At 39.2% G+C, this 24,718-nt stretch overlaps 1 protein-coding gene across 3 annotated transcripts in view; it reads right to left on the bottom strand.

The window, feature by feature from the left end:
• Positions 1 to 13,133: 13,133 nt before the first annotated feature.
• The window catches only part of ABCA6 (ATP binding cassette subfamily A member 6), a 59,758-nt gene continuing 48,173 nt past the window's right edge, over positions 13,134 to 24,718 (bottom strand). For all 3 annotated transcript variants that reach the window (XM_059908261.1, XM_059908260.1, XM_059908262.1), the window contains 10 exons: positions 24,040 to 24,157; positions 22,805 to 22,896; positions 22,385 to 22,563; positions 21,496 to 21,571; positions 21,324 to 21,418; positions 20,126 to 20,245; positions 19,786 to 19,926; positions 17,938 to 18,017; positions 14,587 to 14,642; positions 13,134 to 14,454 (listed from right to left, as the gene is read on the bottom strand). In XM_059908261.1, coding sequence (XP_059764244.1) covers positions 14,353 to 14,454; positions 14,587 to 14,642; positions 17,938 to 18,017; positions 19,786 to 19,926; positions 20,126 to 20,245; positions 21,324 to 21,418; positions 21,496 to 21,571; positions 22,385 to 22,563; positions 22,805 to 22,896; positions 24,040 to 24,157 — 1,059 coding nt within the window. In that variant the 3' untranslated portion in view covers positions 13,134 to 14,352. The remainder of the gene's footprint in view (positions 14,455 to 14,586; positions 14,643 to 17,937; positions 18,018 to 19,785; positions 19,927 to 20,125; positions 20,246 to 21,323; positions 21,419 to 21,495; positions 21,572 to 22,384; positions 22,564 to 22,804; positions 22,897 to 24,039; positions 24,158 to 24,718) is intronic.

A 24,718-nucleotide genomic window follows, 5' to 3' on the forward strand; every position in this document is an offset into this window, starting at 1 on the left:
TGGGGGTCCGGCAACGGGTGGAGGAATTCCTAGAGAATCAGACTTTGAAACCTAGTGGGAATTGATTACAGGACTTCGACAGGACTGGGGGAAACAGAGACCCCACTCTTGGAGGGCACACACAAAGTAGTGTGCGCATTGGGACCCAGGGGAAGGAGCAGTGACCCTGGGGGAGACTGAACCAGACCTACCTGCTGGTGTTGGGGGGTCTCCTGCAGAGGCGGGGGGTGGCTCTGTTTCACTGTGGGGACAAGGACTCTGGCAGCGGAGGTTCTGGGAAGTGCTCCTTGGCGTGAGCCCTCCCAGAGTCTGCCATTAACCCCACCAAAGAGCCCAGGTAGGCTCCAGTGTTGGGTTGCCTCAGGCAAAACAACCAACAGGGAGGGAACCCAGCCCTACCCATCAACAGTCAAGTGGATTAAAGTTTTACTGAGCTCTGACCACCACAGCAACAGTCAGCTCTACCCACCACCAGAGCCTCCCATCAAGCCTCTTAGATAGCCTCAACCACCAGAGGGCAGACAGCAGAAGCAAGAAAAACTACAATCCTGCAGCCTGTGGACCAAAAACCACAGTTACAGAAAGATAGACAAGATGAAAAGGCAGAGGGCTATGTACCAGATGAAGGAACAAGAAAAAACCCCAGAAAAACAACTAAATGAAGTGGAGATAGGCAACCTTCCAGAAAAAGAATTCAGAATAATGATAGTGAAGATGATCCAGGACCTCGGAATAAGAATGGAGGCAAAGATTGAGAAGATGCAAGAAATGATTAACAAAGACCTAGAAGAATTAAAGAACAAACAAACAGAGATGACCAATACAATAACTGAAATGAAAACTACACTAGAAGGAATCAATAGCAGAATAACTGAGGCAGAAGAACGGATAAGTGACCTGGAAGACAGAATGGTGGAATTCACTGCTGTGGAACAGACTAAAGAAAAAAGAATGAAAAGAAATGAAGACAGCCTAAGAGACCTCTGGGACAACATTAAACGCAACAACATTCGCATTATAGGGGTCCCAGAAGGTGAAGAGAGAGAGAAAGGACCAGAGAAAATATTTGAAGAGATTATAGTCGAAAACTTCCCTAACATGGGAAAGGAAATAGCCACCTAAGTCCAGGAAGCGCAGAGAGTCCCATACAGGATAAACCCAAGGAGAAACACGCCGAGACACATAGTAATCAAATTGACAAAAATTAAAGACAAAGAAAAATTATTGAAAGCAGCAAGGGAAAAACGACAAATAACATACAAGGGAACTCCCATAAGGTTAACAGCTGATTTCTCAGCAGAAACTCTACAAGCCAGAAGGGAGTGGCATGATATACTTAAAGAGATGAAAGGGAAGAACCTACAACCAAGATTACTCTACCCGGCAAGGATCTCATTTAGATTTGATGGAGAAATCAAAAGCTTTACAGACAAGCAAAAGCTAAGAGAATTCAGCACCACCAAACCAGCTCTACAACAAATGCTAAAGGAACTTCTCTAAGTGGGAAACACAAGAGAAGAAAAGGACCTACAAAAACAAACCCAAAACAATTAAGAAAATGGTCATAGGAACATACATATCGATAATTACCTTAAACGTGAATGGATTAAATGCCCCAACCAAAAGACATAGACTGGCTGAATGTATACAAAAACAAGACCCATGTATATGCTGTCTGCAAGAGACCCACTTTAGACCTAGGGACACATACAGACTGAAAGTGAGGGGATGGAAAAAGATATTCCATGCAAATGGGAATCAAAAGAAAGCTGGAGTAGCTATACTCATATCAGATAAAATAGACTTTAAAATAAAGAATGTTACAAGAGACAAGGAAGGACACTACATAATGATCAAGGGATCGATCCAAGAAGAAGATATAACAATTATAAATATATATGCACCCAACATAGGAGCACCTCAATACATAAGGCAACTGCTAACAGCTATAAAAGAGGAAATTGACAGTAACACAATCATAGTGGGGGACTTTAACACCTCACTTACACCAATGGACAGATCATCCAAAATGAAAATAAATAAGGAAACAGAAGCTTTAAATGACACAATAGACCAGATAGATTTAATTGATATATATAGGACATTCCATCCCAAAACAGCAGATTACACGTTCTTCTCAAGTGCGCACGGAACATTCTCCAGGATAGATCACATCTTGGGTCACAAATCAAGCCTCAGTAAATTTAAGAATATTGAAATCATATCAAGCATCTTTTCTGACCACAACGCTATGAGATTAGAAATCAATTACAGGGAAAAAAACGTAAAAAAGACAAACACATGGAGGCTAAACAATACGTTACTAAATAACCAAGAGATCACTGAAGAAATCAAAGAGGAAATAAAAAAATACCTAGAGACAAATGACAATGAAAACACGACGACCCAAAACCTATGGGATGCAGCGAAAGCAGTTCTAAGAGGGAAGTTTATAGCTATACAAGCCTACCTAAAGAAACAAGAAAAATCTCAAGTAAACAATCTAACCTTACACTTAAAGAAACTAGAGAAAGAAGAACAAACAAAACCCAAAGTTAGCAGAAGGAAAGAAATCATAAAGATCAGAGCAGAAATAAATGAAATAGAAACAAAGAAAACAATAACAAAGATCAATAAAACTAAAAGTTGGTTCTTTGAGAAGATAAACAAAATTGATAAGCCATTAGCCAGACTCATCAAGAAAAAGAGGGAGAGGACTCAAATCAATAAAATCAGAAATGAAAAAGGAGAAGTTACAACAGACACCACAGAAATACAAAGCATCCTAAGAGACTACTACAAGCAACTTTATGCCAATAAAATGGACAACCTGGAAGAAATGGACAAATTTTTAGAAAGGTATAACCTTCCAAGACTGAACCAGGAAGAAACAGAAAATATGAACAGACCAATCACAAGTAATGAAATTGAAACTGTGATTAAAAATCTTCCAACAAAGAAAAGTCCAGGACCAGATGGCTTCACAGGTGAATTCTATCAAACATTTAGAGAAGAGCTAACACCTATCCTTCTCAAACTCTTCCAAAAAATTGCAGAGGAAGGAACACTCCCAAACTCATTCTATGAGGCACCATCACCCTGATACCAAAACCAGACAAAGACACTACAAAAAAAGAAAATTACAGACCAATATCACTGATGAATATAGATGCAAAAATCCTCAACAAAATACTAGCAAACAGAATCCAACAACACATTAAAAGGATCATACACCACGATCAAGTGGGATTTATCCCAGGATGCAAGGATTCTTCAATATACGCAAATCAATCAATGTGATACACCATATTAACAAATTGAAGAATAAAAACCATACGATCATCTCAATAGATGCAGAAAAAGCTTTCGACAAAATTCAACACCCATTTATGATAAAAACTCTCCAGAAAGTGGGCATAGAGGGAACCTACCTCAACATAATAAAGGCCATATATGACAAACCCACAGCAAACATCATTCTCAATGGTGAAAAACTGAAAGCATTTCCTCTAAGATCAGGAACGAGACAAGGATGTCCACTCTCACCACTATTATTCAACATAGTTCTGGAAGTCCTAGCCACGGCAATTAGAGAAGAAAAAGAAATAAAAGGAATACAAATTGGAAAAGAAGAAGTAAAACTGTCACTGTTTGCGGATGACATGATACTATACATAGAGAATCCTAAAACTGCCACCAGAAAACTGCTAGAGCTAATTAATGAATATGGTAAAGTTGCAAGATACAAAATTAATGCACAGAAATCTCTTGCATTCCTATACACTAATGATGAAAAATCTGAAAGAGAAATTATGGAAACACTCCCATTTACCATTGCAACAAAAAGAATAAAATACCTAGGAATAAACCTACCTAGGAAGACAAAAGACCTGTATGCAGAAAACTATAAGACACTGATGAAAGAAATTAAAGATGATACCAACAGATGGAGAGATATACCATGTTCTTGGATTGGAAGAATCAACACTGTGAAAATGAGTATACTACCCAAAGCAATCTACAGATTCAATACAATCCCTATCAAATTACCAATGGCATTTTTTACGGAGCTAGAACAAATCATCTTAAAATTTGTATGGAGACACAAAAGACCCCGAATAGCCAAAGCAGTCTTGAGGCAAAAAAATGGAGCTGGAGGAATCAGACTCCCTGACTTCAGACTATACTACAAAGCCACAGTAATCAAGACAATATGGTACTGGCACAAAAACAGAAACATAGATCAATGGAACAAGATAGAAAGCCCAGAGATTAACCCACGCACCTATGGTCAACTAATCTATGACAAAGGAGGCAAAGATATACAATGGAGAAAAGACAGTCTCTTCAATAAGTGGTGCTGGGAAAACTGGACAGCTACATGTAAAAGAATGAAATTAGAATACTCCCTAACACCATACACAAAAATAAACTCAAAATGGATTAGAGACCTAAATATAAGACTGGACACTATAAAACTCTTAGAGGAAAACATAGGAAGAACACTCTTTGACATAAATCACAGCAAGATCTTTTTTGATCCACCTCCTAGAGTAATGGAAATAAAAACAAAAATAAACAAATGGGACCTAATGAAACTTCAAAGCTTTTGCACAGCAAAGGAAACCATAAACAAGACGAAAAGACAACCCTCAGAATGGGAGAAAATATTTGCAAACGAATCAACGGACAAAGGATTAATCTCCAAAATATATAAACAGCTCATTCAGCTCAATATTAAAGAAACAAACACCCCAATCCAAAAATGGGCAGAAGACCTAAATAGACATTTCTCCAAAGAAGACATACAGACGGCCACGAAGCACATGTAAAGATGCTCAACATCACTAATTATTAGAGAAATGCAAATCAAAACTACAATGAGGTATCACCTCACTCCTGTTAGAATGGGCATCATCAGAAAATCAACAAACAACAAATGCTGGAGAGGGTGTGGAGAAAAGGGAACCCTCTTGCACTGTTGGTGGGAATGTAAATTGATACAGCCACTATGGAGAACAATATGGAGGTTCCTTAAAAAACTAAAAATAGAATTACCATATGACCCAGCAATCCCACTACTGGGCATATACCCAGAGGAAACCGTAATTCAAAAAGACACATGCACCCGAATGTTCATTGCAGCACTATTTACAATAGCCAGGTCATGGAAGCAACCTAAATGCCCATCAACAGACGAATGGATAAAGAAGATGTGGTACATATATACAATGGAATATTACTCAGCCTTAAAAAGGAACGAAATTGAGTCATTTGTTGAGAAGTGGATGGATCTAGAGACTGTCATACAGAGTGAAGTAAGTCAGAAAGAGAAAAACAAATATCGTATATTAATGCATGTATGTGGAACCTAGAAAAATGGTACAGATGAGCCGGTTTGCAGGGCAGAAGTTGAGACACAGATGTAGAGAATGGACATATGGACACCAAGGGGGGAAAACTGCGGTGGGGTGGGGATGGTGGTGTGCTGAATTGGGCGATTGGGATTGACATGTATACACTGATGTGTATAAAATTGATGCCTAATAAGAACCTGCAGTATAAAACAACAAACAAACTGAACAACTAATACTAAACTTTCATTGGGTTATTTGTATGGAAATATGTTAATATAAATGTTTCAGACATTACATGAAATTTCTAAAAATCTTATATTTGTATTTGTATGGAAATATGTATGGAAATATGTTAATATAAATGTTTCAGACATTATATGAAATTTCTAAAAATCTTATATTTGTATTTGTACGGAAATATGTATGGAAATATGTTAATATAAATGTTTCAGACATTACATGAAATTTCTAAAAATCTTATATGTTCTGGTATAATGTTATAAGTAATAATCTTAGTTATTACTTTAAAATGTATATCTCAGAAATAACTAATTTTCTTGTCAACTGCATTATTATGAACTTTCATCAAATCTTTAACAGTGGTCATTTTTAAGTCTTTTGTCATTTACAGACAGTTCTGGGTGTACTCTGATGCTTTTGCAAATATGTTCCTACAAAAGGCTTTCATCTTCAAGAAATTCATGGAAAAGACTCTGACAAGTACAGGTTTCTGGTAACTGACTGTACTGCTGAACTGAATGAATAAGCATTTTCAGAACTCTAATGAAAAACTGATGAACTCATAAAAGTGCTAACAAAAGATCAAGATGAAAAAAATAATTAATTACATGGGACTGAGTGAACTGATGAGGATGAGTATAATTTTTGTGACTTTCTGTCTGAAGTAAAAAAAAAAAAAATCCCACAAGGACTCAGAGGCAAAGAATATACAAATCAATTTTCACTGCAAAGTAAAGGAGCTGTTACAGTGGAGGATTCCTGGACTGAATGTCAATATTATGACATAGTATGAGTGTGTTTCATGCTTGGTAATTGCAATCATTGTTGCTTTTGTTGTGGTCATCCATGTACAATGCTTGGTGTCAGTCTATTTATCTCTTGTAAAAATAAAATACAGTGTGTGTGTGTGAAAAAAAAAAGTCTTCTATTGCTTATTGATACTATGTATAAAATAGATAATTAATGAGAACCTACTGGATAGCACAGGAAACTCTACTCAATGCTCTGTCATGACCTAAATGGGAAGGAAATCTAAAAAAGAGGGGATATGTGTATACATATAACGGATTAACTTTCCTGCACAGCAGAAAGTAACACAACATTGTAAAGCAACTATACTCCAATAAAAATTAATTAAAAAAAAAAAGAATGGGTAAGAAAAAAAAATCCTCTATTGCTGACTGAAATCATTGGTGGATCAAGAAAGGCACCAATGGCTATAGAAACTGATAAATCATGAATTACTTGACAAGAAAATGCTTAAAATGAACAAGAAAGAAAAACACATATTTATCAAACAAACTGAGGGACTCAGACTCAGGACGCTAGCTTCAGCATTAGTAGCCCAGTGACTAAAGCAGCCATGCAAAAAGTGCATGAATTGACATATTATTGTTACATTTTGCAATGTTTTTTTGCTCTTTCATTCTTTTTACAAAGGGTAACTTGCCAAATGCACAACTAAATGTCATTTAATAGTGTTACTTATATTCACCAACTTTGAATTTATAGAATAAAGTCATTGGATCTACACAGGTTTCTCCCTCTTTGTTTACTTTATATATGCCTAACTGGTAAGCTTGGGCTCCTTGGACCTCACCATCAGCTATAAGTACATCATTACAAGCTCTAGGTAGATTTAACAAAAGTTGCACACAGCTCACTGGGTTTGAAAGAATCAAGGATACTGCCACTGAATTCTCCTTAACTTTGGCTGACAGTGGGCTAACATCTAACATCTCAGGGCAGAATGCAGAAAGTGATGGTAGATGCCAACCCAGTGTGGGATGCCTGAACAGAGCCTGGGAAATTTCAGCTCCTTCTCCATCAGAGACTAGGAAATCCCAGACTCATCCCATAACATTTCTGGCTGTTAATCTTTCCTGTCTTTGTTTTTCAGATATTTGATTGAATCCATTTATCTTAAATTTTGCATGAGCTTTTTGTTCTTCATAGAAATTATTACTGCCCATTACCTTTTTGTATATTCAATGAGAACTTCAAGCAAAAATGTATTCAGTCATTTAAAAGTATTGTTTACAATGTACAATCATTACTTTTCTAAAGCCAACCCCAGGAGTCCTTTTTGCAAGTTTTCTGGTTTACTTAGTGTAAAACTTTAAAAAGCTGAAGAAAATGTTGGGCCAGTTACCTTTGAATTGATCATTTGCACTAAAATATCACACAGTGTAATTTTAAAGACAATAGCAAGATTTCTATCAACGGTCAAACCACTGCTGATGTGTTTTCCTCTGTCCCATTTTAAAATGGATGAATAAAATTATTTCTTGTCTTATTTCTGCCAGACACCGGAAATAAGACAAGAAAACAAAGCTAAAAAAAGAGTGCAAACTTAAGCAAGCAAGTTCTGAGGTGGTTTGGCAAAGGCTGATTGATAAACCAGCTAAAATATGATTTGTGTGTAAGGATAAAATAGTCACATTTGTCAAACAAAATCTGAGATTTCTCTTTTATAGATCTCTCTGATAATGGATAATATCTCTTATATTGGATCTCCTTCAAGAAGAAAGAAATTGAACCCAAAAGGAAGTAGTTGGATGTTGGAAACTAATAAACACATTGGTAAACTAAATAAATATTGACTGTGCAAAGTAATGATGACAATGACTAATTAGAGTTGGGGGAGGGAGGGTGTTAAACATGATATGGGACTAAAATATCAACCAGCAATTATATGGTAGAAGAGAGAGCCATGATCAGGGTTAAATTCTCTGGAGATCTTACAGTTCAGGATAAGGACAGAAATACTGATTAAAAGTGCATTGTCCAATATGGCAGCCACTAGCCCCCAGTGGGTATTTAAATTTAAATGTTATTTCATTAGAAATCAATAAAATTTAAGATTCAGTTCCTTCACCTCTGACATGTGGAGAGCTTGGAAGTCAGCATTCCCATCCTAACGACAAGAAAAAGTTAAGCAAACTGAAAATCAATGATGTTCCTTGGACTCGTCAAGAGTGAGGTCTCAGGGCAAAGCACAGCCCTGAAATCTGGACTCATAGGGGCCCAAAGGTGTTAAGAGACGAATTGCTTTTTAAAATTCAGACATGGCCTGCTTTTGTTTGGGTCTACACTCAAATATGGCTTTCTTTAGGGTGGTCTTTCGCATAGGACTAGCAATATTCCCAGACATGGAATATGCATTCCCCAAATCCAGTAAACCAAACGCCACGCTTCTTGTTTGGTCCTAGGGGTGGGGAACGGCAGCAGTTTATTTTTAGTTGCTCGTGGATTATCCTGGTGGCTCCTGCCCAACTTACTCTTAAGGATTTTACTGTCAGGGCAGGTCCTTGGACTTTTGCTGGATTTATTAATCCAGCCTTGGTTGGCTATATGAGTCACCATTACATTGAACTCATGACATCATTAATATGGTGTCTTCCATTTCCAGTATTATCATAACGTCATCAATATGGTGTCTTATTGCACTGGAGACCCCCATCAAGTCCAAATCCCTTCTGACCAAATTATGACAGGAAGCTGGTGAGTTTAGATAACCCACGAGAGCACAGCAAACAAGTTGGGATCCTTCTCCTGTGAACCTGAACTACAACGGGCTCTTTTGCAAGACTGAAATGGAGAAGAAAGTGTTTGCAAAAACAATTACTAAGTACAAGTCTCCTCTAGCTTGTTGTATTTTGTGTGTGTGTGTGTGTGTGTGTGGTTGAAACCATGTCCAGAACTGCTGAGGCTATCGCCGTGCAACTTTATTTAGAATGACCTCTGCTGTTAGTCTCCATGAGCTACCAGCCTTTGTCACGGGACAGAGAATTCATTGGTCCCAGAACTCCAGCTTCTAGCATGTCATTAGTTAAAGTGGTCATCTCTTTTTGGCCACCAACTACTCTATATTGTTTTAAATTACCTACCTGTGTGGGTTTGGGCAGTTCTACTGGTTCCCATTCAGTGCATCCAGTTAAGACAGGCCTGAGGGTGGACTTGCGTGCTTTCTGTCTACAATATTAGGTAGACAAAGCAATCTCCAGTCAGACATAATATCCATCCCAATAATATTGATATATTCAGGTAACGGAGACTTGATCACTTCACATGAACTTTGCTTAAAAATTTACTTTTTGCCTACATTTTCACCTTAATCCCATCAGCCTTTGCATCTTCTTATCCTATCTAAATTTAGCTGCCATTAAGACTTCACCAACAGGTTTCCAATCGCAGTACACTGGGCTCTTGGGTTAAGGAGTCCCAGAAAAGCCTCTCCCTCTTCCTGGCCAGTAACCCACACATGTGCATGTGGCCTTGGATCCCCACCATGTAGGACCAGAAGATTCTGGCCTCTCCTTCAATCTTTATGATAATTAATCTGCTTAGCCACTACCCCAGGCCATTCTGGGTGGGGTATCTGATCATAATGTTTGCCTTCTGTTTTTCTTAATTCTTCCAAACTGGGGTAAATGGAATGAACTTCTTTGGGGCCTTCTGACGTTGGAGTGCCACTGGTCCACCCAACCTTCCGCAGTGCTGCATTGACACCACCCAGGTCCACCACATTCATCCCATTTCTCATTAACCTTCTTGAAAACTTGCCCCCTCCTAGGTCAAGTACCTTGACTCTTCTTTCTGTCTCTCCTCATTTTCTCTTTAGTGGCCTTGGTATCAGTAAGATAGATCCCTACGGGGAAAATGAGACAGCAAATCTGATAAAGCTTCTCAAACTGTTGGATTTCACAAGAGCAATGTCACGTGGGGTGCCCATGTAAAAGACACCCCCTTAATCACCGCATTTACCGTAACCTGGTAAAAGGCATATTCAGTGGGTGAATGCCCCAGTCCTCATAAACCCAATCTCACTAGCCTTTGAAGCATATCAACTGTCTCATCTGAGATTCCACCAGGCATTTCCTGGGGCAGGTGGGCAGTCATCCTTTTCAGGATAAATGCATTTTACGGTGGCTTTTATCCCATCCACCAGGCTGGCCATTCCCTCAAGAATAACCCTCTGTGTGTCTGGATCACATATAGCCATCTGTGACTGTTCAGTTGTGAGCTGCAGGTCCTGTAAGACCCCACCATGCCCTTCCCCTCTGCAGCCCTCAAAACCAGACACAGCCCCCAAATTAGTCACTCTCACAATCCATTTGAGTCAAGGTTCTTCAGGAAGTTGATGATACTAATCCAAAAAATGAGACAACTTCACACTATACCCCCTGCCTCGGTAGTTTCTTGTTTTTTTTTCCCTCCACCACACTGACTTCCTTTTTGGAGACTGGAGGCCACAGAGGTACTTTCCTGGCATGATTTTTCCCTTTGCAGGCAGCTTTGAGGTTAGCGGTCAAAGCTAAGACTGACCCAAAACTGAGCTTTGTCCAGCATCAAGGTCCAGCTCAGCACTTTCTCTCACTTTCGCTGCTATAGATAATAATGACATAGGGATTGTATGTTTAGCATGCTTATTGTTCTGCACTTCCTTGCATGTCCAATGAACCATTGCGTCTACTCTCATCTCTAATTCCACTGGTAAGTGTTACCTTTGGTAGCTGATGTTTATACCGCGGGTGATGGGGGTAGCTATCAGGGACCAAAAGTTCTCCATCCCCTGCCCTTGCATTCTTTCTTTTCCCAACCTGCATATTTGCATGAGCCAGAGCCGTTCTAGCAAATTCCACTTCACTGACACCAAATGTCTAGGAAAAATACCCTGTTTTCTTTTGCCCGCACACGTCACGTCTGGCCACCGTATGTGTGGGTTTTGAGCCATAGTGAGCAACTCTCCACCACCACCTGGGTGTTGGAGAATTCTATTCAATTCAGTGTAGTTCTAGCACTAGCTCTCTGGTTATTGTCAGATCCCACAGGTTAAGCCTCAGTCCCACAAAACTACTCCCGCTACAGATGCTAATTACGAGTCCTCAGCTGGTCATCTGTGCTGCTGACCAATTGGTTATAAACTGGGCTTCCTGTGACTTCCCGCCTTGGGTTCAACAATTTGCCAGGACAGCTCACAGAGCTCAAGGAAACTTACTTAGGTTTACAGGTTTATTATATAAAAAGAATGTGATAAAGGATTCAGATAAATAGCCAAATGAAGGGATTCATAGGGTCTGGAAGGGCCCTGAGCACAGGAGCTGGGGTGTACCATCCTCCTGGCATGTGGATGTGCTCACCAACCCAGAAGTTCTCTGGACCCAGTACTTTTGGGATTTTTATGGAGCCCTCATCAGGTAGGCATGATCAATTATTAACTCAATGTACAACCCCACTCCCCTCTCCCGAGAATGGGAGATGAGGCTGAAAGTACCAAGTTTTTCATCATAGCTTAGTCTTTCTGGTGACTAGCCCCATCCAGGAGCCCACCAAGAATTGCCACGTTAGAATAAAAGATGCACTTATCGCCCAGGAAATTCCAAGGAACTTAGGAGCTCTGTGTCAGACACTCCTATTGCTCAGGAAATTATGAGGGTTTAGAAGCCCAGAGTCAAAGACCAAATATTAGCAGAAACTAGGGGCAGAGATCAAGGTATATATTTCTTATTTTTTTACACAAGTGAATACAGAGAATCACAGCCAAGATCAGCTTACGCAGAGCAGAAGCCACTAGAGCCATAAGCTGGTAGAAGCAAACACTTAAATGGGGATTTTGATGAATTGCTGGTGGCTGAGTGTGGACTAGGTGAGAGAGGGGTCCTGGGGTCAACAGTACGGGGAGGGGGGAGGCAGAAGCAAGTGGGTGTAACCGGAGGGGGACAAAGATTATAGGCCTGGAAAGATGCATCTACTGCTTGAGATCTGAAACTACAGCAGCGGGAGGAGGAGAGAGACCCTCTGACCTTTCTCTTCCCGTCTCTTGCTGCTACTTTCTGTTGGGTTGGTCAAACCCAACTGGAAGCCACCCATCAAAGAAGGGAACTGTGAGGCAAAGAAGGGAACTGTGAGGCAAAGAAGGGGAAGTCAGCTTCCCCTGCAAGGGGATGTTAGGAAAACAGAGAACAAACCCAGTACAAGACCTGTCCACAATAAAATTAGAGATGGTACAAACTCTCTATCCTTTTTTAAAAAAAATCCCTTCCTTTGTTTTGTTCTAATGACCTTCTCTTTTGGAACCCAATCACCTGCTCTTCAACACAATCCTAATAAAAACAAAAGTTAATATCTTCAAAAACAACTGTATTATGATGGTTTTAGCAAACTACATCCAGATTAATCTTTTAAAATATTCATAGTACTACATCTGATATTGGTTATTTAGTACTTTGTAAACATATTTCTATAACAGTTAAGAAAATATATCATTTATAAAGAGTGTAAGTAAAGATTTCATCATACTGTTATGTAAAATGATTGTATATGTTGTCATGTTACACAGTTGAGCAAGACAGGATTATTTATTGCTTGAGTTTAGAAATACTTTAAAATCAGCTCTCATTGTGATATGGATTTACTTTTGTAGGGTACTAAGGGCTCCTGAATAAACAGTAAACTATAAGTCATTTATCATAGATTTGGAAATATAATGTTCCAGATATAATTATGATATATGTAAAATACACAGATAAAATATTTAACCATGTAAAAAGTTTATAAAATGGATAAGAAAAAGATTAAAGTACAATCATAAATGAACAAAGAATACAAATAACACAAAATAAAATGCAAACATATAAAGCTGCAACCTCACCATAAGTTTAAAAGTAAATTAAAACAATTTCAATGTTATATCAGCAAATATGCATATGTATTTAATCAGGAAATTATATGTACTATCATGATTCTAACCATGTAAAAAATGCACTAAAGAAAAAAGGAAATAGTTGATTGGGGGGTATGGAGAAATGGTAGTGACTCTTTTATTCAGTACATTCAATTTCTATATTTTCCTCTATTATACACATTTTCTTCTATGAGCATAACAACTTTTTTAAAAGTTATGCAACGTATCACCCTCAGAAAGCAGCAAGAATACTGCTTTGTCTTCAAAAAATTTTCTGATGATATTCAAAATGAAATAGCTATTGTTTAAGGGAAAAAATAAAATAATATGTAAAGCTAGCACAGACTTTGAGTAATACAAAAGATATGCGCACATGTGTGCATATATCTTCTTAAAATAGCAGTAAATACACAGAAAACTACTGATCAGGTGATACAGGAAATCAGTGCTCCCCACAATCATAAGAACATACCCAAATTTTTGAAAATCTGAACAAATACTGCTGTGATTCTCATTGTTTTCAAAAGGTATATTTGAACTACTTTTCCAAAGCACATGCTTGTTCATTTGTGAATACAAGGAACTCCTAATCCTGTGACTTTTAAAACAATTTCTGAAGAGGTTTCAGAGGAAGACCCTGGGTTGTACCTGTGTATTAAAGCAAACTCATACACCCAATGTATCACAAACTGGTCTGCAACAATCATGCAGTTTCTAGCTGTTGAATACGTCCCTCACCTTTGTCAGCAAGGGAATTTTAGAAAGTCGTCATACTTCTAAAAAAGTCATATTTCAAAAAATTCCAAATGTGTGGCTTTATTTTCACAACACCCTATGCATGGCTCTTCAGGTATCTCTACTAATACTTTGTATTGCCTTTATTATAGATCTTCTACCACTCCAAAAGTTAAAGGGAAGAATAATTTTTTAAATTTATTCATTTATTGACTAAATATACAAAATATACCTAATATTGATGTTAATAATTTTTTAATTATATACACTGCTAATTATTACATATGACATAAGCTTATAAGACATCAACAAAGAATGATTAGGTCTGAGGTTTCAAGGGTCTTCTGAATGAGGAAGGAGTTTCCATCTCATGGTTGTATCAACCTCTTCATCAAAATTTCCCAGCTCCTGCTCCTTAGAAAGCTCTAAGGACACCTAAACATGTGCCAAAGAAGAAGCACAAAGAATTAGCAAGCTGTTGATTGTCTTCTAAATAAACAGAAAGCATGCACGCTACTTTCATGTGAAATTTACAGGAATGATACCAAACCATACAGGTTGACTCACCTTTTCCAAGGTGCACTGAGAGAGGTTGTATTCTTCCAGGTTAAAGTTATGTTTCACTGAAAAAAAAAAGACTATTAGTAGATGCTTACAATTTATCTATTACCAACCATCTTTTCAAAGTCATCTGAAACAAAACTGCCAATAATTGATATAAATGGACTATAGAGCTGAATGAACAAATGCTTGGTGAAAGAATGTAGTAGTGAAAAGTCATAGCATCAATATAAATACGTATTTTTTTGTTGATATTATAATTATTTATTGTTTTTTTTATTGGGGTATAGTTGGTTTATAATGTTGTATTAGTTTCTGCTGTACAATGAAGTGAATCAGCTGTACATATACATATATCCCCTCCCTCTCGGACCTCCCTCCCCCTGACACCATCCTTCCCACCTAGGTCACCAAAGAGCACTGAGCTGACCTCCCTGTGCTATACAGCAGGTTCCCACTAGCTAACTATCTTACACATGGCAGTGTATATATGTCATTCCCAATCTCCCAATTCATCCCCCCTCCCCCCAGCCCCGTGTCCACACGTCTGCATCTCTATTCCTGCCCTGCAAATAGGTTTATCTGTACCATTTTTCTAGATTCCACATATATGCATTAATATACGATATTTGTTTTTCTCTTTCTGACTTAACTTCACTCTGTATGACAGTCTCTAAGTCCATCCACGTCTCTACAAATGACCCTATTTCGTTCCTTTTTATGGCTGAGTAATATTCCATTGTACATATGTACCACATCTTCTTTATCCATTCATCTGTCTATGGAAATTTAGGTTGCTTCTGTGTCCTGGCTATTGTAAATAGTGCTGCAATGAACATTGGGGTGTATGTGTCTTTTTGAATTATGGTTTTCTCAGGCTATATGCCCAGTAGTGGGATTGCTGGGTCATATGGTAGTTCTATTTTTAGTCTTTTAAGGAACCTCCATACTGTTCTCCATAGTGGCTGTATCAATTTACATTCCCACCAACAGTGCAAGAGGGTTCCCTTTTCTCCACACCCTCTCCAGCATTTATTGTTTGTAGATTTTTTGATGATGGCAATTCTGACTGGTGTGAAGTGATACTTCCTTGTAGTTTTTTTTTTAAACTTAAAAAAAATTATTTATTTATTATTATTATTATTATTATTATTTTGGCTGCATTGGGTCTTCATTGCTGCATGCGGGCTTTCTCTAGTTGCAGCGAGCGGGGGCTATTCTTTGTTGCGGTGCGCAGGCTTCTCACTGCGGTGGCTTCTCTTGTTCTGGAGCATGGGCTCTAGGCACGCGGGCTTCAGTAGTTGTGGCACGCGGGCTCAGTAGCTGTGGCTCACGAGCTCTAGAGCGCAGGCTCAGTAGTTGTGGCACATGGGCTTAGTTGCTCCGTGGCATGTGGGATCTTCCCAGACCAGGGCTCAAACCTGTGTCCCCTGCATTGGCAGGCGGATTATTAACCACTGCACCACCAGGGAAGCCCCTCATTGTAATTCTGATCAGCATTTCTCTAATAATTAGGGATATTGAGCATCTTTTCATGTGCCTCTTGGCCATCTGTATGTCTTCTTTGGAGAAACGTCTATTTAGGTCTTCCATCCTTTTTTTTTTTTGATTGCGTTGTTTTTTTTTTGATATTGAGCTGCATGAGCTGTTCATGTATTTTGGAGATTAATCCCTTGTCAGTTGCTTCATTTGCAAATATTTTCTCCCATTCTGAGGGCTGTGTTTTCATTTCAGTTATGGTTTTTTTTTGCTGTGCAAAAGCTTTTAAGTTTCATTAGGTCCCATTTGTTTATTTTTGTTTTTATTTTCATTACTCTAGGAGGTGGCTCAAAAAAAGATCTTGCTGTGATTTATGTCAAAGAGCGTTCTTCCTATATTTTCCTCCAAGAGTTTTATAGTGTCTGGTCTTACATTTAGGTCTTTAATCCATTTTGAGTTTATTTTTATATGGTGTTAAGGAGTGTTCTAATTTCATTCTTTTACATGTAGCTGTCCAGTTTTCCCAGCACCACTTATTGAAGAGACTGTCTTTTCTCTGTTGTATATCCTTGCCTCCTTTGTCATAAATTAGGTGACCATAGGTGCGTGGGTTTATCTCTGGGTTTTCTATCCTGTTCCATTGATCTATATTTCTGTTTTTGTGCCAGTACCATACTGTCTTGATTACTGTAGCTTTGTAGTATAGTCTGAAGTCAGGGAGCCTGATTCCTCTAGCTCCATTTTTCTTTCTCAAGATTGCTTTGGCTATTTGGGGTCTTTTTGATATGACTGAAAAGGGGTTAAAATCTAAAATATATAAACAGCTCATATAAAACCAAAAAAACCCAAACAAACAGCTTGATTAAAAAATAGGCAGAAGACCTGAATAGATATTCTTCCAAAGTAGACATACAGATGGTCAAAGGAACATGAAAAGATACTCAACATCACTAATCATCAGAGAAATGCAAATCAGAACCACAATGAGATATCACCTCACACTTGTCAGAATGGGTATCATCAAAAAGACCACAAATAACAAATGCTGGAGAGGGTGTGGAGAAAAGGGAACCCTCTTGCACTGTTGGTGGGAATACAAATTGGTGCAGCCACTATGGAGAACAGTATGGAGGTTCCTCAAAAAACTAAAACTAGAGCTACCATATGATCCAGCAATCCCACTCCTGGGCATATATCCAAAGAAAACAAAAACAGTGATTCGAAAAGATCCATGCACCCCAATGTTCATAACAGCATTACTTACAGTAGCCAAGATATGGAAGCAACTAAGTGTCCATCTGTAGACGAATGGATAAAGAAGATGTGGTACATATCTATACAGAATGGAATACTACTCGGCCACAGGAAAAAAAAAAAGAAAAGAAATTTTGCCATTTGCAACAACATGGATGGACCTGGAGGGCATTATTCTTAGTAAAGTAAGTCAAAGACAAATACTGTATGTTATCACTTATGTGTGGAATCTGAAAAATACAACAAATGAACATAACGAAACATTTCACAAATAGACTCACAGATCTAGAGAACAATCTAGTGGTTACCGGTCAGGAGAGGGAAGGGGGGTGGAGGCATGATAAAGGTAGGGGATTAGAGGTACAAACTACTATGTATAAAATAAATAAGCTGCAAGGATCTATCGTACAGAACAGGGAATATAGCCAACAGTTTATAATAACTTTAAATGGAGTATAATCTATAAAAATTTTGAATCACTATGTTGTACACCTAAAACTAACATAATATTGTAAATCAACTGTACCTCAATTAAAAAATGAAAAAAATAAAGTTAAATCCAAAAATATTATCTAAGTTTTGATTAATTCTTCAGAAGTTTTATTTAAAAACGGTCATTCTTACCTGCTTCTAATTTGTGAAAGGCCTGAGACAGAGGGCGAACATCCTCCGTGGGCAGTTTATAGGCCAAGAAGGAGGAATACCTAGAAATAGAAAAATGTCATACTTGACCTTGAGTTTCAAGGGAAAAAAATGACCATCAAAATAAATGTTGACATTAACAGCAATTTCCTTTTAAAAATAAAATTAATGCAAATTAATGTATGGCTTCAATCTGAAACAGATAATTTATCAATGGACATTTCTTACAGTGGCTTTGGTGGCTGGTGGTTGGAAATGATCCAGTATAATTACTTTTATGCTTAGTCTATGCAAACCTTTTTCTTGTGGAACACAGATATTCTGAACGAATCCCTTTGGTTAGTTCAAATTAGGTTGGAACGAATCCCAACTTAATATTTCATCCTTGTCACCAGAAAGTGAAGGAAAGATACAAAGTTGAGACTGAGAGTCATAATAGTGTAGGGATTCAAATCCCTCTAAACAAAACTTTCCTGACATCTGCTGACTTAAAAATGCACAACGTGAAAGCTGTGAGTTAAGTTTTATTTGGGGCAACATGAGGACTCTAGCCTGGGAGACAGTATTTCAGAGAGCTCTGAGAAACTGCTCCAAAGAGGCAGGGGGTAAGGTCAGTATGTATGTGATTTTGGTGAAGGGGAGTACATGCAATCAAGCACATACTTTTTGCAGGTTTCTGCTAGTCACGAGGAGCAGACGTCACCATGAAGGATTTTAGTGCTTTTCTAGATAGGAGGAGATACAAGAATTGGGCTCATAAAACCTTCTGAAAATTTCTATCTCAAGACCTGTTCTGCCAGTTTTTCCCAGAGCACAGAGCACCTCATTCCTGATCTCCACCCTGAATTCCTTTCAGGGGGTGCTGAAAGTCAGCAGCTGCAGCAGTTCATGATTTAACCCTTGTAGAGGCAGATGGCAAGTGCCAATTTGTAGTTGACGCCTCAAAGGAGAGGACGAGCCGGAACTGATTTTTGCCATCGTTTCCTTGTGCTACTCCTGGCTGTATGACCTCAGGCCCCATGCTCCCAGGCAGCCCTAAAGCTGCCAGACCTCCCGGTCGGGCCCTCTTCAGCCCAGCACCCCCTCTCATGACCTTTCCATCTATTCATCAAAACCGCTTCTTGGATTTGTGACCCTGAGGGTCTGGGAATAGGACTGAATTACGTGCCCTGGCGTATCCCTTAGATAATTCCATTACATTTGAACTGTGCCAAAAGGCAAACAGCCACTGTTACGCCCTGCTTTTTTGCTGTGCTTATCCCTCCAAGGAGTTTCAGACTCAGTTCCTGCTCCACGCCCCTGCCCTCCCCTTGAAAAAACAACACCCATATTCCTATGTGCTCACACACATATGCCTTTCTATTCTACATTTTGAGGCATGAAAACTCCATGAAAGGGACATTCTTTGATGGTCTCAATTGCTGTTTCTTTCCTATGAGGATGGTTCATCCTAAACAGTTGCGTCTTTAAAATTGTAACTATTTACATCTTTTAGAGAAGCCTAAGGAAGGTGTCATGGGCCCCGCTGCAGTCTTGTGTAGCTCCAAGTCATCAGAAATCCCTTCCCCCGTTTTTCGCAAGTTCCCCTGCAGAGCTGGGGACCAGCCTTGGATGGCCGAGGAGGCCCAGGCTGGGTGTCCCCAAGTCTCCCTAGGGGGCACAGCTTTCTGCGTAGCTCCCAAATATCATAATCTGGAAGACTTAAATCCATTTTTGAGGTCCCTCACTTGATTGTGAAGTCAAGTAGCCCTGAACTTCTCACAGAGCAGGAAAAAAAACCACTGATGGGAAAAGCCAACACGTTCGTCCACAATCAAAAGCTCCTTTCACCTCTCCTGCTGTGCAGCGTGCGGGAAAAGCTTCAGAACCTCGGTGTGGACCAATGGCACTTGAGAAGTTTCCTTCACTGTTAGTTCGAGGATGTACTCCTTGCCAAGGTTGTTTTTCAGGTGTTGGATGGAACCGATGCATCTGTGAGCAAAAAGGAAAACATGCTGGAAAAAATCTTGCCCCTGAAATTTTTTCATGTTATTCTTAAATTTCAAATGTAGGGAAAGGGGGTCCCTGAGGTGGAGGAAAGGAAGGGCTCCAGCGGATCACAGGGATTTTTGCCGTTTTCATAGCAAATCTCGTTCTGAAAGTCAAGTGCAGGCTCTGGAAAGACACCCACCTCAGCCTTCCGGACACCATCACGGCCACACGGTCACACACGGCCTCGGCCTCGGCCAGGTAGTGGGTGGTCAGGAGGGCGCCCCTCTCCGTGTTCTTAATGGCTGCCTGGATCGTCTGCCTGAAGGAGCCCCAATATTAACACCATTTTTTTAAAAAAGTGTAGGAAAAAAGAGATAGAAGGGAAGTTTTATAGATGAAATACAATTTATGGATCATATTTAAATCCTAATTAAAAAAGAAACAGGGACATGTGAATACTAAGAAGGTTTTGATAAAAGTTTTAAAATATTTTTAGGTGTGCTAATGGTATTCTGGTTAAGTTAATAAAAAAAAACTCCATTTCTTTTGGAGAAGCTAACTGAACTGCTTATACATGAAGGATACACTGCCTAGTATTTGCTTCAAAATAACGGGAGAGTAGGGAAAAGAAGGGGCAGAGGGTAAAGATGAAGGAAGATTGGCCTTATACAAATAACTCTTGGTTTAATAGATTCATAAATAATTCTCTATCCATTTGTATAAAATTTCCATAACAAAGTTCTTTTAAAAAGTTGGGAGGGACTTCCCTGGTGGTCCAGTGGTTATGGCTCCGTGCCTCCACCGCAGGGGGCACGGGTTCAATCCCTGGCCGGGGAACTAAGATCCCGCATGCCGTGTAGCGCGGCCAAAAAGATTAAATAAATAAAGAAATAAAATTTGATTTAAAAAAAAGTTGGGAAAATATTGGATGGTCACAAATATGAAAGTGGACTGGAGAATTTTATAATTCCAAATAGAAAGTCCTACATAGGAAAGTAAAAAGAATTTAAAAACTAAGAAAACCTGGGTCAACAAATTTGACAGATTTAGTGAAAGCCGGGAAAAAAGGAAATGAGGAAAAGATATCAGCAAGTTAATAGTTTCTAAGGCAACTGTTATAGACGTCTCAATAATTGGCAAAATTAAAATACATTCCAAATTGCAAGACCTAAAACTTCAACAAAATACCGAGAGGTGTTTTTTTTTTTTTCCCATGTGAATACCACATGCGTATAAAGCACTATTAGAGAGTCTACCTGTTAAATATTTGTTTTCCTAATAACATGGATTGTTTCCACTCAATTAGGAACCAGTGGATTCGCTTTTCCAAGATCAGTTTAAAATGCTACTTGTACATAAGGTTTGTCCTCCTGGCTCTGAGGGTCATAACTTCTCACCACATGTGCTGCTGCTCTGTTGGATCCAAGCCTGTAGACGGTTCATCCAGAAGCAGGACAGGCGGATCTCCCAGGATACTCAGCACAAAACACAACTGAAATGCAGAGAAACGCCGCTATTTGCTGCCACCAGCCCATCAGCTCTCAGAATAGCATCCCGCACCGCACAGACCTTTCTAGTAGCTCCTGCTGTTAATTTCTGCACTGGAACATTCAGCTGTTCGTGCAGTTTGAAGGCGTCCGCCAATCTGATGGGAAACAGGATGAGACTATGAGATCAAGAGCATCTGGGGAAAGGCAAATCACATGCAAGGGTTACAGCACTGGAGTTCCCTCCTTGGCACTATTATTCTCAAAACTGATGATCAAAGAAAAAAGTTTATTTTGAGCATGAGAGATTTTCATCTCATAAAAAAATTTTGAAACTAACTAGAATTCTAACTGAAATAGATGATTATTCATGATTATTCACTCATTTAACATTTTAAAAATGTATTTTATTGAAGTATAGTTGATTTGCAATGTATTAATTTCTGCTGTACAGCAAAGTGATTCCGTTCATATACATATATCCATTCTTTTTCAGATTCTTTTCCATTATGGTTTATCACAGGACATTGAATACAGTTCCCTGTGCTGTACGGTAGGTCCTTGTTGTTCATCCATCCTGTATATAATAGTTTGCATCTGCTAACCCCAAACTCCCACTCCATCCCTCCCCCCTCGCCCCTCCCCCTTGGCAACCACCAGTCTGTTTTCTACGTCTGTGAGTCTGTTTCTGTTTCATGGATAAGTTCATTTATGTCGTATTTTATTGATAGATTCCACATATAAGTGATATCATATGGTATCATTTGACATTGACAATTATTCTATGGAATTATTTTTTTTTAAAGATCCCTCGGTCAGGGATGCAGGAAACAAGACCCTGTCCTCCATCCCTGCTCTACCCCTGACGCTCCCTGAAAGGTGCAGACGTCACTCCTACTCTCCACTCTTTATTCGTGATGGTACAGCCTCCCTGCATCTCGGCACAGAGGAACCTCATGACCGCACAGTACCGTGAAATGGCAACGCTGGCGTCCGCTTTACGCAGCCCTTTCACCGCGGCGAACACCTCCAGATGTTCGCGCGCTGTCAGGATGGGCCACAGCACGTTCTCCTGGGGACAGTAGCCCAGGAACCGGACGCTGCCATCCCCCTGATGACCCAAAACCGAACCGTATCCGGTCAGTTCCACCTAAGAAAGTGAACTGGTTTTAGAAACGTGCAAGCTTTTCTCCAATCACATGATTACTCAAGAAACTGACTTGTAGCTAAAAATCACCCAAATTTTTTGAGAAATATTACAGAAATTACTTCATATGTTTATTATAAAAAACTATTTAAACTACTAAAAGTACACTCTTACAAGGATATAACCCATATATATTATAACATGTCTATTTTGGGAATGGAAACCATTTCTTCATTTTCACTACCTCTCCAGCTGTTGGCTTCATGACCCCAGATATCATTCTAATAGATGAGCTTTTACCAGCGCCATTAGGTCCTAGCAATCCCAAAATTTCACCTGAAAGAGAATTACCCATTATCAATATTGGAAGTAAAAGAATAACATAAACATGTTTCTTCAATAAGTTTCTGAGATATATGTGCATCCCTCAGTACCACTTTGAAATTTATAATGTATATGTAATCCATGTCACCAAAACATGTTCTTTAACCCCTATAATTATATAAAACATTTTTGAAAAAGCTTAGTGATTGATATTTGCTATCAATACATAGGTCTTTTTTTTTTTTTTTTTTCAGATTACGTTTTCAGCGAAAAAAACGTGCCCAGATATTTTTTTATAGCAGATGGCTGATGTGCTGAGTACCTAAATGCATTCCTAAACTTGGGAAGTCGGGGACATTTTCTCCATCCCAAATTCCACCACTTGTGTCTGTGTCACTATCATCTTTCATCTGAACTGGTATGAAAGCCTCTTGACTTGTCCACCACCCAAATTCATGAACAAACAAGAACCAGGGTGTAATATTTTTCAAAGTACCAATTAAATGGTGGCAAAAAGCCTCTAAAAACCCTCTGGTGGCATTCCACTAACTTGGTATAAAGTCTAAACTCTGCTGTTTTTCACAAAGCTGCACCTCATCGGGCCCTGCTCACCTCTTTGACTGCACCCCTTCTGTTCACGGGGGCATCCGCTGACCTCCGTTTGTGCCTTAACCACTCCAAAGGCGGGCCTGTGTCTGAGTCCCTGCCCTTGCTGTCTCCTCCGCCTGAGGTTCTCTTATCTCTTCATGCTCACGTAGCTGGCACCTCGTTATCACCTAGATCTTGGCTTAAATGTCTCTGCTCAAGAAACGTCTCCCCTAACCCTAAGTGGATGCAGCCCAAGTCACTCCCGTCATTTCGCATACTTGAATGCTCCACACAGAACTTGCCAGCATGACATCTGAAACTTCTCTTGATAAGTCATTTTTGTTTATCGACCCCCCTGAGGATGTAAAATCCATGAGGTCAGGAACTTGCCTGTTTGTTTCATAATTATATTTCCAGATCCTAAAAGAGCCCCTGGCACACTCAAACCATATATGTTGAATGAATGAATGAATGAATGCTTCAGCAAGTACAACGGTGCCTGTAACCTAGATGCTCAGTGGGCCTTTCTCAAAATAATGGCGAATTTAAAAAGTGACTCTTCCAAACCTTTTTTAACACAGAAGGAGACATTTCTTGCTGCTATTTTCTTCTTCCTCCTTGAAAAGCACCTTTTCTTCTGGCCTGCATATTCTTTGTGTAGACAGCTAGCAATTATGACTGGTTTCTGGAATAGACGACAGCGTGATTTTCCTCTTAAACTCCAGAGACTTTACGTTTCTGTGTTCCCCCTGCTGGAACCTCTCCTGCCCTACGTCATGAACCAAACCACATTTTGAGTTGCCTGTCATCCATATTGCTTGTTTCGAACGTAACTTGCATTCATGGACACCGACAATACTTCTCGCTTCTCAATGGACGGAGTCAACAGCATAGCTTCATAGCTTAGCTTCTAAATAACAGCATAGCTTCATGCCGCCTCTTTGCCTTCCCGGAGCAGAAGTATCCGAGCTCACAGAAACACCACCACATCAAAATCGAACCGAAGAGTAACCCTTAAAATCTTAGTCTCTACCTGGCATTTTATAACAAATGTCACATAAATTCTTCAACTCATGAAAATTTTGGTTTTGAAATTATAGCTCTACATATCCAAGCCCATTTTTCTCAGAAAAATAAAACCACTGTGATTTGTGTTCTCTGAGCATCCAGGACCCTCAAAAGAGGCGCCTGCATGTTTAAGAATTACTTGAATGCACCAAACTGCAAACTTTCTAAACGAAACCCA

Source organism: Balaenoptera ricei, chromosome 20 (genome assembly GCF_028023285.1).
Source record: "Balaenoptera ricei isolate mBalRic1 chromosome 20, mBalRic1.hap2, whole genome shotgun sequence".
NCBI lineage: Eukaryota > Metazoa > Chordata > Mammalia > Artiodactyla > Balaenopteridae > Balaenoptera > Balaenoptera ricei.